The 20,421-nt window shown below is 32.9% G+C and overlaps 2 protein-coding genes across 2 annotated transcripts in view; one reads left to right on the top strand and one right to left on the bottom strand.

Annotated features, from left to right (window-relative positions):
• LOC127702966 (GTP-binding protein Rit1-like) overlaps positions 1–19,960 on the bottom strand; it is a 37,158-nt gene extending 17,198 nt beyond the window's left edge. Inside the window, exon 1 of the mRNA XM_052207321.1 lies at positions 18,858–19,960. Within this exon, the coding sequence (XP_052063281.1) occupies positions 18,858–19,446 (589 nt within the window). The 5' untranslated portion in view covers positions 19,447–19,960. The remainder of the gene's footprint in view (positions 1–18,857) is intronic.
• Positions 3,072–9,320, top strand: LOC127702965 (uncharacterized). Its single transcript, XM_052207320.1, has 2 exons — positions 3,072–3,187; positions 7,277–9,320. The coding sequence occupies exon 2, from the start codon at positions 7,283–7,285 to the stop codon at positions 8,987–8,989; it is 1,707 nt and encodes a 568-aa protein (XP_052063280.1). The 5' UTR covers positions 3,072–3,187; positions 7,277–7,282; the 3' UTR covers positions 8,990–9,320.
• Positions 19,961–20,421: the final 461 nt, after the last annotated feature.

The following is a 20,421-nucleotide window of genomic DNA, read 5'->3' as shown; positions in this document are numbered from 1 at the left end:
CCTTTCATTCACATGCGAGGTGATATGAGGAAAGTAAATGACGTCATTGCCTTTATTAGAGAATGTAGCCTGCTATCCATTTCAGTTTTTCCGCACTGAATATAATATGTTCAGATGACATCATTCTTTGATTGATATGAAGTTAATATGTTGATGTCTTGTGTCTAATTCTTCTTTTCCAAAAGACTTATATGATCTTATTTTCTATAAAATAGGTTGTAGCGTGTTGCCCATGAAATTCTGTCTTCGAAGGTATTATCGACATTATCATGATTTTGTTAACTGTTTTCCACTTGCTATGAATTTGCTAATTCAACCCATTTTAGTCACTAAATCTTTATATAATGTTTTGAATAAAAAAAAAAAGAAGATGTGGTATGAATGCCAATGATAAAAATCTCTACCAGAGTTCAAATGACGTAGAAATTAACAACTATAGGTCACTGTAAGGTCCTCAACAATGAGCAAAACCAATACCGCATAGCAAGCTATCAAAGGTCCCGACATGACAAATGTAAAACAATTCGAACGAGAAAACTAACGGCCTGATTTATCTACAAAACAATTAAACAAAAACCAAATATGATATACAGCAACAAACGACAACCACTGAATAACAGGGTCCTGACTTGTGACAGGCAAACGATAAACATATATGATATTCTTTGGAGGTTTTAATTGCTCTTTTTGTTATTAAACTTAAGACAAAATAAACTTGAAAAACATACGAGTTTTAAGCATGATTTTCAGCAAGATTACTCATATAATAATTCATGTTACTATGCTAAATTTTCAAAGCAATGCAAACTATTCTTTATATGTCATAGATAATATGGTACATCTGTATCAATCATCGGATCGCAGTTCTATAAAATTGAGAATGGAAATGGGGAATGTGCCAACGAGACAACAACCCGACCATAGAGCAGACAACAGCCGAAGGCCACCAATGGGTCTTCAATGCAGCGAGAAAATTCCCGCACCCGGAGGCGTCCTTCAGCTGGCCCCTAAATTATATTATTTTGTCATGTATTGTTTTTCCATTATTGTTTTAATGTGCCCGCTGATTATTTTAAAGAGTGTTATTTGATGTATTTTCCTTGTTTTATAGTACGTCTTGCACTTGTGTCAAATTTTAAGGTTACAATTTCTATGTGTAACTGGGTTTTTCTTTCATTTTTGCCGCTGTAAAAAATGAGATAGAACACGATGCCACTAGCACGGGAAACCGTCTTTCTATCTTAAGTATTCTTCTTGTGAAGCTAATTGGGGGATCGTTATTAGTCTACTTATACAAGGGAAGCATAGCTTCATAAGCAAACCAATTTGGGTAAGGGAGTGTTTTTTTTTCAGCAACTATTGAGCTGATCGTCGACGGTGCAGTTATAAATATATAGATGTCTATTGTTCACATAGCGCTGTGCATATCCTATGCTATTATTGATTCATAAGCAATCACATTGCTTGTAAAACGCTATTACCAGCAAGTAAGACAATCACACATGCCGAGGCAGATTAAGAGCCCCCACCCCTTTATGGAGATACATATAAGGTTAATGCATAGACTTTTTACATGTTCTACTTCTAACGTTGTCTTGTTTAAGCCCCTTACCCCTCTTGCATAATCCTTGATCCGCATCTGACACGTATAATAGCCGTTTATGTACACGGACGTCAACATCAGATAACATTTGTACATCCATGTTATATTTATAGAAACGCCCGCCATGTTGAAGGGGGCATAATTTTTTGCAATTTTTGAAATTAACAAATCATTCAAATATTCTCAATTTTGTTGCCAGGTGCCCTAGATGTTTCAATGAGGAGAATCCGATGGAAAATAGTTTACGAAGATGGATGGACAACGATGGCAATAGTTTTTTGTTACAGTCAATCAAGTGAATACACGGTCTGAAAAATACCAAAAGTGTTAATATTCATCATGACATATGGTCATCTTAAAGATCTCCACATTTTTTTCAAATTTTATTTAATATGGTGTCACTCCACCGACTATATATATCTCATTAAAAATTTGCACAGCATTCACTATTTTTCTCATATTTTTTTAACTTTCTTTTTGAATATACCTCTTGTTTTAATTCTTTAGTTAAACTTGTGTAAAAAAATTTGTTATTGTATACATTTCAACAGAGACATATAATACAATTGCACTGATTTCAACAACATTGTATACCCGACAATATGTATCGACAGAGTTATCGGTCCTGAATAGGACTGATATAGTTGGGTATGTTTGAAAATCTTTTTATCCAATTTGTTTTTAATAAAGTTTAATATTATTTTTTTGTATAAAACTGTAAAAACTAATTAGAAATATCTAAGGATAGTAATATATTTTCCCTGAACACAAAGACTTCTTTATATATATTTTCCATACTGCCATTATATAATTGCAACTTATTGACGGTAATTTTGGTTTTAAGACAGAATCTTACATTCTTAACCAAAGTTTCAAATTTTTATTCATTTATCTATAACCAGAGTCCCGAGTCCAAATGGCAAGGATGTAAGCAATACATATAGTGTCACCGATTTGCCTTAAAAAATGAACAAAATCATACGGTATAGTCAACTATAAAGCCTATAAAAGGCCACCAAATGACAAAATGAGAAACAATTCAAACGAAAAACCCAACATTAAACATAAATCAATGACAACCATGCTAAGGAATACCATTATGTTCCCAGACAATCTAATTAAAATACTGTAACAGATCATGTGTCCAAACTTGAAAACACGGTTTGTGTTTTAATCAAATTGGTCCCCCGTTTGTGCCCCTTGAATATAAATACAAACGTCCTATATATACTATCGATTAGATCTCTTTGTTTACTCACCTTTTAATTATACTAATTTTCATCAGAATTTCATTACTATAAAAGCTAAAAAGATTTAATTTTGAAGAATTTACCATGTTTACGGGGATTTTCATCATAGTTGATCATATTTATTTTAATTTACAAAATTTAGTGACTTGTCGCATTTCGTTGTCACTAACGATGCATGATTAACGTCTCCTAGTTTTAGTCAAACCAAATAATTTACTTCCTTGTTTGCTTGGTTTGAAAGACAACTGATTAAAAGTTTTTTGAGCCAGAGCCGCAGTTAATCTACACACATACTCATGACTTTAATAGAAATACGGGATCGTAGCTTACACAGGTAAATATAACCTCTTTGAATTTGTTTCATCCACAGACGTTTGAGTATATTTGTCATAATTGTTTGCACTGAATATTCAGGTTGTCCTGGTTTCTATTTTTATACCATTTCCACATCTTACCTAGTTTTGAGTTGATTCCCATATTTTAATTTCCGTTCTGGAGATGATTTTGTTTTTGTCAATATTTAAGAACAGGTTGTTGAGGGCAGGACACTGTCTTGAGCACCATCATAGTCCCTCGTCTTCGATCATTAGTTATAAATATCCCTTTTTCCAAGACCTTAGAGCGAAGTGAAGATCGAGTGGCACATTGTTAGTAAACATGCCCAAGTTGCCACAAAAAATTACAATTACTGGGGAAAAAAACAAATAATTATATATGTTATGGACGATCGAGAGGAACTAATGGGGACTCAAGTCATGGTCCTGTTCACAAGCACATCGGTGTACTAAGGTTTGTGACCTTCGTCAATTACCAGAAGTTCAACGCCTAAAAGAGAATATATATCAAATACATGAATTACGATTTGAATGAGTTTTGAACTTTGAGTAATTTTCCAAATTGCCGACAGCTTATAAATTTGTATAAGGGCGTTTTTCAATAAAAATGTGATTTCTTGTCCCAGCCACTTTTAAAAAAATGTTTTTGATCTTTACAAGCAATTTTTTGTGCAGTCAGTACATTTAATTAGATTTAACATTTTAAAGCAAAGAAACATACTATTTTTGGAGGGATTAATAAGATATTGATTCCTGAATGGTTCAAAATAACCAAAATGGCATGTCCCTATATCATTCATACTCTAAAATATTGTAAAAAAAGGTAGAAATAAATGTTATTTTTACTTAATATTAATCGAAATTTACGTCCATTAAATTATGATCTCAATGGAAGATTTCCCGCGGAAATGCCATGTGTTAAACGGGATAAACCAAAAAGAATTTTAGGTGTATGTTGTCATTAACATCCTGATTAATGTACACAGTTAGATAAAATATAAATGTTAACTATATTGATATTGGTTTTTAGAATAGTGACTTTATCAGAAAAAAATATTTATTTGTCGCAGACAACGGTAAATAGTATACATTATCTTGACACGACATATGAAAACCCCTTAAGCATAATGGTGTATGGAATCGTCCATGGAATTGTCCAAACAGATACAGGTGAAATACGTAGAATCATAATTGTGGATACAGAAATAAGATCAGAGATAAGACCCTTATAAGCCCTGTGTAATTTTTAGGAAAAAAAAAATCGTATAAAATCATTGTTTAATAAATTTGCTTGATTAACCTTGAAGTTAAGACTAATAACGATTACGTGTATCGAGTGAAGTTAACCCCTCAATAAAATAATACTGTGTTCTTGACGACTTCCGCGCGGGGTGATCGGTAGAATTAATATATTTATTATAGTGTATGTTAATAAGTTATATAATTATTCAAAAGTATGTTTAGAGCCAACATATTTTAATAAACAGTTTTTGACAAAGGATTTTTAATTTTAGCAGGTGTGTCCCTGACAAAATGTCCACTACGAAACGAAGTCATTAAATTTTGCGAATAAACAGTTTTATATAATCTATGTTTGCAAGAAATGGACTGGATATAAACATTAGGGTCTTACAACAGAAGTGATGCTTTTATAACGGCAGTTAAATTGTTGGCAAAAAAAATTGAGCACATCGAATGGACCAGAGTGATACCGTATTTTTTCTTATGTCCACTAAGAAACGGGTGAAATATCCTTCCGTATCTGGTTTTAAAATTATGAAAAAAATATCAGTGTACAGCATAGCATGTGGTTTGATGAAAAGAATCTTTTTTGTTACTATTGCAATATAGGGATTGTGGGAAAAAAATAAAACATTTGAATATGTCCACTACGTAACAAGTTTGGGAGAAAAACGTTTCGTAGTGGACACTACCACTACCATGCAGTCGTTTTTTACTCTTTTTTCAATTATATTCGTGCAAAACAAATAACAAGGGTTAGTTTCATGTAATGTTAAATATATTTTCATCAACATAGAATAGGGTTGATGTTAACTACGAAACAGTATATAAATTATGAAGACAAAAAATCATTTTGAAGAGTATTTAAGATTGCACTTTTCATTTATAAACAGGTCTATAATAGAGATATTCAAAATAACTCCTGAAATAAAATTTTAGACAAGTTGATTTTTCCATTTTTTAGGTCTAAAAATCGCACTTTTATTGAAAAACGTCCATATATATGTAGGACTCTGAACAGAGATGGTACTCCGAACCACGTTGGTCACGCTGAGGTACGATGGGTTGACAATGAAGTGCGTTTTTGATCACGCTGAAGTGCGATGGTGGCATTGTGACGCTATCTTGTTGATAGCTACGCCAAGGTGCGATGGTCAACACAAACTATATTTGCAATACTTTTCATGTCGATGTTGAAGTCAATTTGTATGTTAAGAGCAGTTTTCCAGGTTTTTAAGTTGAAAATGGGCTTATATTTTTATTGGTACTAATATTGATTTTGTCATCAGTAAATTAAAAGCAAACTAAATATTATTGTTATATACATATACACATTTATGGATCTACAATCTGTCGATACCTGTATCTTGGCATTGCACAAGGTCATGTTTTTCTCTGACTGTTTATGACGTCTTTACACTAAATCCATTGGATGTTGGATGTGTACGGATTGATAATTTAGTCTTAGATGCATGATTTTTTTTATTAGTTGTTAGTGGCGTTGAACTACAATGTAGCTATCAGTAACTGCGAGTACTATCAGATCTGTACTTAGTGTCTTTTTGTTGTTTGGGTGTACACGTACCCGGCCACGTCCACCGTTGTATTTGTAGTATTTGTATTTTTATCCATCTGATGAGTAAAGCCTCTTTCAACTGATTTTTATCGTTCGTTCTTATGTTGTACTGTTACACCACTGTCCCAGGTTAGGGGGAGGGTTGGGATCTCGCTAACATGTTTAACCCCGCCACATTCTGTATGTATGTGCCTGTCCCAAGTCAGGAGCCTGTAATTCAGTGGTTGTCGTTTGTTTATGTGTTACATATTTGTTTTTCGTTCATTTTTTGTACATAAATTAGGCCGTTAGTTTTCTCGTTTGAATTGTTTTACATTGTCATTTCCGGGTCTTTTATAGCTGACTGTGCGGTATGGGCTTTGCTCATTGTTGAAGGCCGTACGGTGACCTATAGTTGTTAATTTCTGTGTCATTTGGTCTCTTGTGGAGAGTTGTCTCATTGGCAATCATACCACATCTTTTTTATATTATAGAAATGGGGAGGATTGGTGATAGGGGAAAGTTAACCTTTTGTAGCGATTTTTTTTTTCCAAATCTACAAAAGGTCCTATTTACGTACGATGGAGCGTGAAATTCTGTAAATACATACAGGTCCGCAGACAGACTCTCCGTATTATATTATATTACGGTAAATGAGGAACTCATGAGAGGAACAAAGTAAAGATAAATTGTTAATGCAGAATTATGTCCACATGTAGAAAATCAAAGAGGACGATCTCTCATTTGGTATGCAACTGTAATTAAGGACAGACATATACAATAATGAATGCAAATTCCTTTGCTAACTATCAAAGAAATCTACATGTACTTGTCATAATAATTGCACATCTGTAAATTTTACATGCGTCAAATAGACCATCGCATATCAGCGAACGGACCATCACACTTCGGCGTAGACCATCGCACTTCAGCGTGACCATCGCACTTCAGCGTCCCCATCGCACCTCCGAGTTCTACATATATATATATATATATATATATGTCATCGCAATCATGTTACCGTGGGCAACACCAAATGGTACTTTTTATTTTACAAAGCTACCGTCAAAAGTACTAATCTATCTTGTTTTATATTTGTAATAACTCTAGTTGTCATGACTGATTAAAGCAGAAAGGCTTCTACATGTATCAAGCTACTGTAACATTTAAAATCACCAGCTTTTTAAAACAAAAATGGCAATATAAATGTTAAGTCAGTTTATAGTTGCTTCAACATTAATTTTGTCTCATTTTTATTTAAATTGATAATGTATACTTCCACTGTTTTCAGAGTGTAATGGCAGAGCAATCTGAATTCAGATGTGGTCCGTGTGAATCAAGAAATCTAAGTAATAATGCTCTTTTATGGTGCTCTGTTTGTGAAGAAGGGTTGTGCACAGAATGCTCCGAGTATCATAAAGTTTCAAAATCGTCACGACAACATAGCACTTTACCAATACAGAACTACCAAGATCTGCCAGAGTTTTTTCGTACTTTAAGTAAAACATGTCTCCTGCACGGAGAACCACTTGTCTTGTATTGTGGAACACACCAGGAGCCTGGTTGTGCTGAATGCATAGCATTTCAACATACAAAGTGTATTGGTGTAACTCTGCTCAGCCAAACAGTTAAAGGAATAAAAGAGTCTGAATATATTTCGGGTACAAAGAGACAGATTAGAGGCTTAAAAACAAGCATGGAAGAAATGAAACAAAATCGGCATGCAAACATCGATCGTCTGCAGCAACAACGTTTCTCGATTTGTGAGGAAATAACAAGATATAGAGACACTGTCAACAAGCAGTTAGATATCATCGAAGCCAAAATTCAGAAAGAATTGTTAGAAACTGTAGCGTCAGAATCAAAGAAATGTAAAAAAGCAGAAGAAATATTAGAAGGTCAATTGTCGAAAATTGTTGACCTCGAAAAAAGTATTTCAAAAATTGAAAATTATGGAAATGAAGAGCATGTGTTTTTAGGTATGACATACTTGAAAAATTGTCTTCTTACTGAAGAACAAGAGTTAAAATTGAATACAAAACAAGATGATTTTCAGGAGAAACACATTGATTTAGTTTTGACTGAAGAAATGAAAATTTTCAGGAATATTTTCTGTATGGGAAATATCAAACTCAGTAACAAACCTAATCCTGTATTATATATCGAGACAAAACAAGTGACCGCACAGATGTTTTCTTCAAGTGTCATAAATTCTTTAGAAATAAAAGTAACTAGCATTAAAAAAGGGCCAACTTTTCATCGGTTTTACGAAGATGAGGTTGTTAACATTCGTAGCCTGATTCAGTTGCCAGATGGTAGGATTGTGCTTGCAATTGCTGATGAGAACGAAAGCAAGGGGTACATTGATGTGTTTGATTCCAACGGCAGTATTATAACGAGGAAAAAACACATTTCATGTCCTTTTGGTATCTCTTGGATAAACAATAAGCTCTTAGTTTCTTCTAACAAAGCAAAAATACTTGCAACTTTAGACTCCAAAACCTTTTCATTGGGTTCCACAGTTTTAAAAGGCAGTATTTATGGTCTATCGTGTGATGGTGACACACTAGCTATTGCTGTTAGGGGGAAAGGCATTGTATTGGCTGATAAAGAAGGAACCCCAATAAAAACAATAACAACAATTATAAACAGTCATCTTGCATACATACATCTATGCAAAAATAAATTATTTTACACTGACTATAACGATAACTACTTGTACTGTTTAGATTTAAATGGTGAAGAACTTTGGAAATCGACTTTTGAAGAAATAAAAGGCCCTAGAAATATTTGCACTGATGAGTCTGGAAATATATTCGTTGCTGCAACCGAATCGAATGCAGTATATGTCATATCAGCAGATGGCAGCAAGTTTATGAAACTTCTTGGACAGGACGATGGGATGAGTGAACCAAAAGCAATTTACTTTAATCAACTTAATTCAGAGTTAATAGTGGCGAACAAACGTGGAAATTTCTTCATTTGCAGTCTTCAGTTCCAATAATGGAAACTGAAAGTTTAAATTGATTGTAAAAATCATAACTTTAAAATCAGTTTCATGATTCAAATGGACATTTACATTAATGCATTAATGGTGCCCTTGAATACAAAAATCAAATTTAATATTGACTTATTGATAGATCTTATCTTGCTGACCACTTGTGCTGTGGACAGTTTCTCACTAACAATCATACTTTTCGCGAAATCAGCAAAAAAATAATTTAAAAAGTGCGTGTAAATCGTCATTAAATGCAAATATGAGTTGATTGTCAATTTAAATCATGTTGTAGATCGTATTTCGCTTATTTTGTTGATAATTATAACTGATTACAGTTTCTATCTCTCTTTTATAGTTTTCGACAAAAACACTGACATAAAACAAATGGTAAAAATCGTTATTAAGGTGGCTTTTCAATTAAGTGCAATAACTGCTAAATTGGCTAAAAATTGATAATTCCAGTCAATTATAACTCTAAAGTGGGTTGTCCGATTTTTCTGATCATTTTCACACTGTCAGGTTTGTTCTGACTGCTCAATGTTTTCAGATACAAGGCTAAGCCCAAAATTACATTGTTTGCCTCAATTATTGTTTTATTGTTATCTGTGACGGCCAAAATGAGGATCTTTTGTTCAGGATATGACCGTGATGCATCATTATTGCGAAGTCTTACAACATTTTTTGTAAAAGTTTACCAAAAATATTAATTGATTGCATATGTTCACATTGCCCTTACGGTCCAGTTAGGTGGCCTTAAAATTACATGTATAATCCATAATTGGATCTGCTCTATTTCCACAGTTTCTTTCATGCACTCGATTGTCGTTGGCACAGACAGTATTGATTAATTGATTGATTGGTGTTTTCGTGGCGGTCAGTTTTTATTGGCGAAGGAAGCCGTAGTGCCCTGTTGTAGAGAAATTTGAAATCGTTCAATGTTTTACATAAGAAATATGGATCTAAGCGTATTAAGATCCGTGTCTTACAGTTTTTTATATTTGAATACGCAATAACATATAAATGGAGTATGTTTCGGGTAACCAAAAAGGTTAATTTTATTTCATAATCGCGCCATGATAGTTATGGGAGTTTGACTCTATATTTACTTTTTACTGTTTTTACAGCATCTGCTTACCCTACCGGATCAACCTGAGATCATCCCCGCTTTTTAAGAAATGTTAAAGTTTGTTATTTTTGCCAACTTTGCCAACTTTAACGAAATCAATACTGTTCGCCAAGTTCGCCAACATTATTTATAGTTATGTACTGCTGCCAACTTCACCAACATTGATAATATTTTTAAAGTACTGTTCGCAATTTTCGCCAAAAATATTTATATTTATGTACTGTTCGCCAACTTCGCCAACATAATAAATATTTATGTACTGTTCGTCGACTTCGTTACTTTTTCGAACTCCCATCAATGTTCTCCAAGTTCGGCAACTTCGCCAACATTTTGAATATGAGTCTGGTTAGCCAAGTTTGCCAACTTAGCCAGCATTCCGAACACATCAATATTCGACAAGTTCGGGATCTTTGCCAACATTCTAATGTGAGTATGTTGGCGAACTTGGCGAACAGGTTGGCGGGTTGGCAAACATTTCCCCAATCCTGTACCAGCCTTGATTTTTGGTGTGGTTCACGTTGTTCAGTCTTTCTTTTCTATGTAGATTTTGTGGACTTGTTTGTCTTTTCGTCGTTTTCCGTATTTTGGTTTTTTATCATTGCCATGACGTTTTCGTTGTTCTTCGACTTACAAGTTTTGATTGTCCCTTTGCATATTCCACCTCTTTTTTATATGCATTATATATGTTTCATCTCAAACTACACATATTGACACATAAAAATAAGAAGATGTGGTATGATTGCCAATGAGACAACTCTCCACAAGAGACCAAATGACACAGAAAATAACAGCTATAGGTCACTGTACGGCCTTCAACAATGAGCAAATGTCATGTATTGTTTTGCTATTATATGTTACTAAATAATTTTTCATTATGTTAACCTTCTAAAGATATACGTTCAAAGCATTATAGGTAAACCATGCACATTGTGGTAAAAATATTAAATACGAAGAATTAAGATATCCAAGAAGGAATCCACATAAACATCAAGGTCCCAAGTGACATGACTTGTTAACAATCAGAATAGACTCGTGCAATTTGAACTCAACAGATACGTTTTATAAAAAAATGATAAACTGCACACTCGACTGCACAGCCACACATATTTCTTCCTTGTCCTAATTATAGCCATGTTTTTATCATGACATTGATCGTGTTATAACAAAAAGTGTAAGTAAATTCTAATAGACTATGGATATGCATGATGTTTTTCAATGGTTCTTTGTATATAACATGATGAAATAAGTATACAGTTAACGAGAGTTACCGTAAACTTCATCAATTTAATTTTTGTTTGCATTGTTACACGATTGTATTGATATTTTTTTAATATGGGTGGCTAAAAGGTAAACATGGTAAATATATAATATAAACGTGAATTGGTAATATTTGGGCGATGATTTAAACTATATTATTTACTTTTGAAACTATTTGATTCTTCTGTCCGCTATATTTGAATTTTCTATAATTATAGTATCAAAGACAATAAAGGTACTTATTTTTAACCAGATTAATAAACCATTAACGATATGACTAAAAACCGAACATAATTTTTCTTAAGAGCAACGGATTACACCAAACATTAATGATAATGTTCGAAATATCGTGGGTCTAAATCAATAAATCGGAAACAAAGTTTTATATCACTTACACAGAAAAAATGAGCTCACGTGAATCTCACATGAAATTCACGTAAGATTCACCTCGAACGAGCTTATACATGAAACTCACGTGAAACTTTTCATGTGAATTTCACCTGAATTGAGATTCACATGAATCACACGTGAAATTTTTCACGTGAACTTTACAAAAAAAAAATCGTATTTTTCATGATTATAATAAAATGTGAAAAGTTAGATGTTATTTGAACTACTTTATTTTAACAATTCACGTGAATTTTACGTGAAAAAAATCATGTGGTTTTCGTGTGAAATTCACGTGAAACTCATATGAACTTGAGTTTCACGTATATAAGCTCTTTTGAGGTGAAATTCTCGTGAATTTCAGGTGAGATTCCCAAGAATTTAAATTCACGTGATATCGATATGAGCGATATTTCCCTGTGTACTAATTAAGAAACCTCGATTACCATAGGTCATGTTAGGATCATTTATAAAATAATAAGGGGATGTAGTGTGCTTGCCAATAAGACAACTAGATAGAGTTAAAATGACGTGGCTATAAGCAATTATAGGTCGTCATTAGGCCTTCAACAATGAGCAAACTCAATACTGTATAGTCAGCTATAAAAGGCCCCGACATGACAAAATGTGAAACATTTCAAACCTGGAAAGTTCAAACTAACGGCCTAATTTAATACAATACAATATGTACGGAAAATCAAAGATGAATTATTAAATCGTCTTCATCACCACTGGATACTTAAAAATACATAAGTGTAGCTACAAACAAAGTCATTTTTCTGTGTCAGTCAAATGCTTCACAAATTTCTTATCAAATTACCAGCCGATTGTCGGCTTTCCTATTGGAACATACTCCTCATTTCGCCGACCTGTTCCTTGATTTAAATTATGTACATTGATCGTACAAGGGTTTCTAAAGAAGAATGACAAGTAACTAGTTTAACTTCGAATTCTGCTATACAGCTGATGCCCATTAACTGAAAAATTTTAAAAATACCAAAGATGCAGCTAGTGCTAAGTTATTGTTTTCCTGACAGTTTGAAATCGAAGGTGAAGGTCTGTTGAGAACAAAAATTTGACTTCGATTTTCAATGATGAAGTTACCATTTTTGTGATACGATATACTATCAAGAGTTTGCCTTTTCTATCACTACTTATTCAATAAAGAGTTGCTGCTTTTATGCATATGTTTAATAAAATGAGTACGATTTTGATTAAAACAAATATTGACACATATTATTAATTTTCACACTTAAGTATTTTTTTTTATATGTTCTTCATTTTATTGGATTGTAAAACATTCGGTTTTTTTTAACTCATATGTTATAACATTTACTATTTTCAGATTAAAATGTCAGAGACAACAGAAATTGTTTGTGATCTCTGTGAATCGAGAAATCTTTCTAATAATGCTTACATATGGTGCTCTGTTTGCGAAGAAGGATTGTGCATAGACTGTTCTGAGTACCACAGAGTTTCCAAATTATCAAAACAGCACCATACTTTGCCAATCGAGTCTTACAGAAAATTTCCAGAATTTCTTCGTACTTTAAGTAAAACATGCTCTTTACATGAGGAACCGCTCGAGTTATATTGTGGAACGCATCAGGATCCTTGTTGCACTGAATGCATTGCAACTAAACATTTTCTATGTCCAGGTATAACTTTACTTAGTAAAACCGTAAACGGTATCAAAGACTCCGAATACCTTACAAGCACTAAGAGGAGGATATTGGATATGAAAGTGTACGCTGATGAGATGAAACAAAATCGACGGGCTAATATTGAACATTTGAAACAACAACGTGTTTTAGTGTGTGCAGAAGTAGCACGAGTTAAAGATAAAACTAATAAACATTTAACTGATATCGAAGCCAAACTTGTTAACGAAATAAACGAACTTGTAGTGTCAGAGACAGAAAGTTGTAAAAGTGCTGAGAGTAAAATGGAAGATCAGTTGTCGAAATTACAAGATCAGGAGAAAGGAATTTCAGAAACCGAGAATTACGGAAACGAGGAGCAAATATACTTGGGTCTTAAACACTTGAATGACTGTCTTGCAGCTGAAGAGACAAACTTAAAATCCAACACGGAGGAGTCATGCTTTCAAGAGAAGGCTATTGAACTTATTGTGGCTGAGGAAATGAAGCTAGTGACAACGATTTCTTCTATGGGAACCATTAAATTAAATGTGAAACCAACGGTTATTAATTCTATTAAACCAAAGTCAACAGCCCAAATGTTCTCTTCGAATGAAGCCAGTTACAATAGTATGACTATTTGTAACATCAAAAGAGGAATACCGAGATTTATGTTTGGAACAAGAAATACTCGCAGTATGATACAATTATCAGACGGTAAAATTGTTCTTGCAGTTGCCAATGAAAAAGAAACTTTATGTTATTTGTTTTTATTTGATGCAGATGGACAATTCATTGAAATGAAAGTAATGGATCGTTGTCCATTTGGTCTTGCATTGATGAATCAGAAATTAATTGCTTCTTTAAATATTGATAAGGTTGCTGAAATTTAGATTTAGAAGATTGTACCCGTATTTCTGAAATAGCTGATGGCAATATTTACGGGCTTTCATGTTATGATAACATATTGGCCATGGCTATAAGAGGAGAAGGGATTACCTTAGCCAAATAGGGCGAAAAACCTTTCAAGACAATAAATCTTAAATAAGTTTTTAGCATATATTCATCTTTGGGAAAATAAACTTTTTTACAGTGATTATACGGAACACTATTTGTATTGCCTAGATATGGACGGAGAAGAAATTTGGAGAGCAAAATTTGATGAAATAAAAGGACCACGAAATATTTGCACTGATTTATTCGGAAATATTTTCGTAGCAGCCACAGAATCAGATGCTGTGTTTGCATTGTCGCCGGACGGTAAGAAGTTTAAAAAACTTCTAAGTGCTGATGATGGCATGAAGGAACCAAAAGCACTTTACTTCAATAAACAAAATACTGAACTGCTTGTAGCAAACAAATGTGGAAACATATTTATCTGTAGTGTAAAGTATCACAGCTAAAAGAAACAGCATAATGTTATCCCTTTTTTTCCTAGATAATGGTATTTGATTCATTTAGCAAACTTTTAAGATTAAAAAAAGATTCTGGTGTTTTAATATCAAAGGTAACTTTCAACTCTGTCTGCTATACTATGTAGAAAGTTTTGTTATGACATCAAACATGACTGAGATAATAATACGGTTAATAAGAAGAAAACACTTGATGACATGTGAAAATAATAATAATAGAACCTCAAAGATCATTGAAAGATGAAAATTACCTTTAAAAGTATGGTTCTAATCAGAAGGAGCGATCGACAAGCTATACTCTAATATCATAAAGGACCAAACAAGAAAGACAAAGGTGTGACAGAAATAATCATGTAAAGTGTTAAATACCTCCACACTCATTTACAGTTCTGATAAAAGCAATACATTTTACTTGGATTCGAAATAACAAAGCAGATAATTGTGTGAAAAGTACAACTCTTTGGCATCTGTAAGATTCTCTTAAATATAGTTCCATATTGATAATCGAATTCGCCCAAGGTATTTATAAGAATCAACATTTGAAATGCGATATGGCAAAAATAGAAAGTCCTATTCTTGTCATAAAAAAGAGGCGATAGAGATTGGGGGACGGGATATATATCTGCTCTCACTTTTGTGCAAATTTATTTTCTGTATTTTCTTGGTTAAAATATTCATTTTATCCTTTCATTGACAGGGTTATTTTTCCGGTTCTTACCCGGCTAGAATATTTTTTTCATAATCCTCCTCAAAAGAAATTTTTTTTTTAACAATATTCAAACTTTTCAAAAGAGAAAATTAACGTCATGACTTATGCTACATGATAAAGAATGTGCCGGAATTTAACATGCATGTGAATGCTCAACCCTCCCTTAATCTGGAAAGTACTGTACAACAGAAAACAAAACTTTCAAAATCAAAAGAAAGGGTTTATCATAATTTTGTCGTAGTGTTACGGTCTCATTTATGCATACCCCACATCTCTCTTTATACATAAACGGTACTATAGAACTACAGACGTACACCCTTATAATGTGTATCTCCTGATATTTTCTGGTCGCAGAGTAAACCTCAATGAATGATGAGGCATATCTAATTTCACACTTCTTTACATTTGATTTTTAGTTTTTTAAGTTACTGTCCAGTTCGTTCTCTGTTCATTTATAGTGTATTAAATTATTTTATAGTTTAAATTGTAATGTTAGATTTGCATATACAACAATGAACAAGTCTTGTCATCTATTCACAGGGCATTAGTTAATATCAAACCTACCGAAATCTTTCTTGTACAATAACGTTATTAAGAAAACCAGAGTGCGTATATTTTGAAGCAAATAAAAATTTAGGACATACATAGGATAATTCAAATCTAAATGTCTGATAAAAATGATATAAATTATTTTCTTTTGAAGATTTTCTTCGCTGTTCTTGTTTTGTAGCCTATGCAGACAATCAAAAACATACCATTAAGGATATGCAAACTTAAATTAAAAAACTAGAACCACTTAATGTCTGTTTGTAAAAAAAATACTATACGTGCAATCAAACGAGCTGAATTACAGGTTTAGATAAATATTGGTTGGCTGTTTTGACTTTACGCAAAACTTAGAAAAAACAGAAATTGTCTTATAACGTTAACCGTGAATTTTAAAAAAAGGTACATATTCCCGTCCATTAATACAATTTGTTATAGATTAAAATACCATATTGACCGTATGATAATCTTTTGATTTTTTTTTCATTGCTTTTTAGTTGATAAATAATTAATATCTAGTACATGTATATAGTTATAAGCTATAAAAATTAAAACTATTCGAACAAATTAGATTAATATGTCGCGTTGTGTCACAATTGAGAGTTCATGTAGGTATTTTGATAAATATTGATTGTTGTTTTTAAAAGTGAAAAGAATTTCAAAACATAACATAAAGCGAATCAAGGTGAGCGTAGACGGCGTACCCCCATTTCCCAGCTTTTGATAGAAAAAATATCGTTTTTTTGCATAAAATCTTCAAACAATTTCACCTTTGCTACACTAGGCACAGTTTTCACCATGACGGTCAATATGGTATTTTAATCTGTAACAAATTAGATTAATATGTCATGTTGTGTCACAATTGAGAGTTCATGCAGGTATTTTGATAAATATTGATTGTTGCTTTTAAAAGTGAAAAGACTTTTAAAACATAAAATAAAGCGGATCAAGGTGAGCATAACGGGGTACCCCATTTCCCAACCTATGATAGAAAAAATATCGTTTGTTTGCATACAATCACCTTTGCTGCACAGTTTTCAATATGACGGACAAATATGCCCCCGTCCCCTTTGCGGAAAATGCCAATTATTTACCTTAAGAGTGACGATAAAGAAGTGGATACTTCCAACATGGACAACTGGCATTTTCAGAAATCAAAACAAGCTAAATTGTTATCCTAATTGTTGCCTTCCTTTGACTCTATGAAAATGCATTAGAAAGTTTTATCATCTAAAGAAATCACAGAGGAAGAGATTGTGTCAGATAATGCTCTTCTATACAAAAGATTAAATAATTAATGATATTTTGACAAATGTATGAAATATAATGAATTAGTCTTGTAAAAAAACTGGGTTTTATTTCCTTTAAATTATAACGCTATCAAATTGTTTTGGCATGTATTCACGACTACATGTAGCTTTTTAAACCTACTGCAGTTGAATTCGTAGTTTATTACAGGTCAAAATAACATGTTGGTCGTATGTTGAGCTCAATATTACTTTCCTTTTTGTATTGCTGTTTCTTTATCATGTATATACTTCAGTTTGCTCTTTATTCTCATAGATAATTATGGTAAGAGTTGATACAGGGAATATTCAGTTAAAACTGTTGAATATTTATCCCAATGGTGGCCTTTCCTTTGACTCTGTGTAAATGTATTAGTTAATTATCATCTTAAGACATCATAAAGGATGAGATGTTGTCAAATGTTGCTTCTGGTATAAAATATAGTATTATTATTGATATATTTTGGCAAAAGTATGAAATATGATGAGCTTTGGTATTTCTTTCTACATGCATTTTTGCATAAAGCGGAACGATCACACGCGATAAGAATTTCATAACATATACACAATTATCTATGTAATGTTTTTATCAACTGATTTTTTTTCGTTTTAAATCTGTGTAGAAAATAATCACTTTAAAAATGTTAATCAACAGTTTATATATAATTATAATAATCTTCTGCTTAGTTGATATGTTACTAGTATTTTTATTTATTTTGTCAGCTGATTTATAGGGCTCTTACGGCAATACCCCTGCCCCGCCTTTTACCCTAGCATTTGTTTGGCCGAGAAATTATCCCTCAAGTTTGTTTTATTTTTTCAGACTGTTTTGCATGCTAATAAACGTTTTATTTTTTGTAGTAGAAACAGTTTATGTAAGTTACCCTTTTATTTTAACGTAGAGTAGAGTACGATATAAACTTAATCTATATATAAATAAGTAAACAATTAAAGTGGGCCCCAAAAAGACTATTGTAAAACAATTCAAACAGGAAAATCAACGGTCTAATCTATATAAACACTTATGAACCACACCGACAAACGACAACCACTGAAAAACAGGGTCCTGACTTAGGACATGTGCATAAAAATATCGTTGCTTTTGTATGAGCAAGATTAAATAAAGCATAGTAGTCGGAATGGGGAACAGTCTTTATCCATCCCAAACATTTTTTATCGTTTTTAAACTTTCTGCAGTATACATGCCCTTGTATACTAACTTGAATTTTTGGAGCTTCTGCGTTCAGGTCTCTTGTCATAGAAACTGTCATATTACAACGGCCTTGACCGTAATAATCTATTGAAAGCCATAAGATTAGGAAATGCTAATTAGGCCAGTTGTCTTGGATAACAATCTATGTTCGGCTTAAACGTGTATTTCTTATTACTTTGTACCTACCAAACTATTTTCATTTTGTTTAAATGGGGATTTTCTGACATAGGGACTTGGCAGGAAAATAGTGTCCTTTTAAACTAAACTTTTTTTATCGAACTTTCAACTATCTACTCACCTCCTGGGCTGTCATCGAAGAACATGCTTTCTGATGAGAGAAATTGTTTAGTAAGAGCAGTTTTTCCTACACCATCCGCTCCAATAATTGCAACTTTATAACAATTGCTATGCGGTGTATCTGGCACTTTTGATGGCGCAGCAAGGAGTCCATTTTTTGTCTTCGTTGGTGACTGTTCTTGTGACTTATAAAGAGCATTGTCCGATTTTGAAGCAGTAAGATTTGTAATACTTCCTCTGCTTTGTCTCCTGAAGGAGTCTCCGCGACTCACAATACCTTTACGTGTAGTTTTGAATGATCTTACTTTAACCAAAATATTATCATCCTGTCCGGGAACTGACAACGAATCTGTCGGAAGCGGTGTACTCGGTTCACTGTTCCTCCTGTGATTGCCAACATCTACATGGAGAACCTTTACTTCTGGTTTTGTCTTAGAGCGAAAAGAATTTGAGCGCGAATTCGGAGCTGAGTGACTGTCATTTTCTTCATTGAAGTACATATCATGGTGTCTAATAATGTCTGGTAAAGATTTTTCCTGGAAATTTCTTCTTTCAGGAAGTGACTTCCGTTTTTGCATATGTCTACTCATTTTAAAACACAACAAATCCTTTAAATTGTATGGTTTCGTAAATTTTCTTTCACTGAATACACAAGAAACTGAGTACAAATAAGTATTTATCTTTTTTTTTTCACGAGTATTACAATCACAATAAGTTTCGAAATATCATCTGCAAAGTTTGGTAATTCATCACGGGTTTGTCATCATCCGTCGGCGTTTCTATATCATAAATAAACTCTTGTAGCTAAGACGTTTCAAAGTAACAACAAAACTCTCCGATGATCAAAATACCTGCATATGTATGTATACCAGATTATCTGTCTGTGCCAATCACTTGTCCTTAATGTTCTTTCTATTAATGCATTGTTTTAGACATTATGCACGTGCTGTAATTGTTTATGACTTTGTTTTGTATTTGTTTACTGAAAGACGTGCAATATGTCAAAATATTTACTGCAATTTCCTCAATTAATTAACTCAATTGAATACACTTGACATGTCCAGATCTCAATAATTTTGTGTGCACGACGTAGAAAATTTAAATATTTATCATAATAAGACTCTTAATCGGAGTTTTTATCATTTGAGTGGCAAATAAGAACTTAAGGTACACTGGCATCTATCTTACGATAATTATGATAATAAACGTGAATCAAATGAGACATGAATGTCAACGAGACAACACTAAAGAAGCAACAAAAAGTAAAACAACCCAAAAACAAATTAAGATGAGAACACTGAGAAAAAACGGTTTTAAATTACCACAGGACAATTATTTACTAGTATACGTAAATGAAGAGATAAAATTAGCAATATGATCAATATATTTATGGTAAGATTTTCAAAAACATCAACATGATTAACACGTTGGGATCTAGCAAAACTATCCTGACAATGGACAATATATATATTTAGCTTAGTGGTATATTAACATTGCTTGGCATCATGGGTAAAAAACGTTTAACGGACGACGATGGAGATAACTAGATGTTTTTTGGGGTGCGA

Source organism: Mytilus californianus, unplaced genomic scaffold (genome assembly GCF_021869535.1).
Source record: "Mytilus californianus isolate M0D057914Y unplaced genomic scaffold, xbMytCali1.0.p SCAF_5, whole genome shotgun sequence".
In the NCBI taxonomy this organism is placed as follows: Eukaryota; Metazoa; Mollusca; class Bivalvia; order Mytilida; family Mytilidae; genus Mytilus; species Mytilus californianus.
The sequence above is the reverse complement of the archived record's forward strand: the minus strand, read 5'-3'. Positions and strand labels throughout refer to the sequence as shown.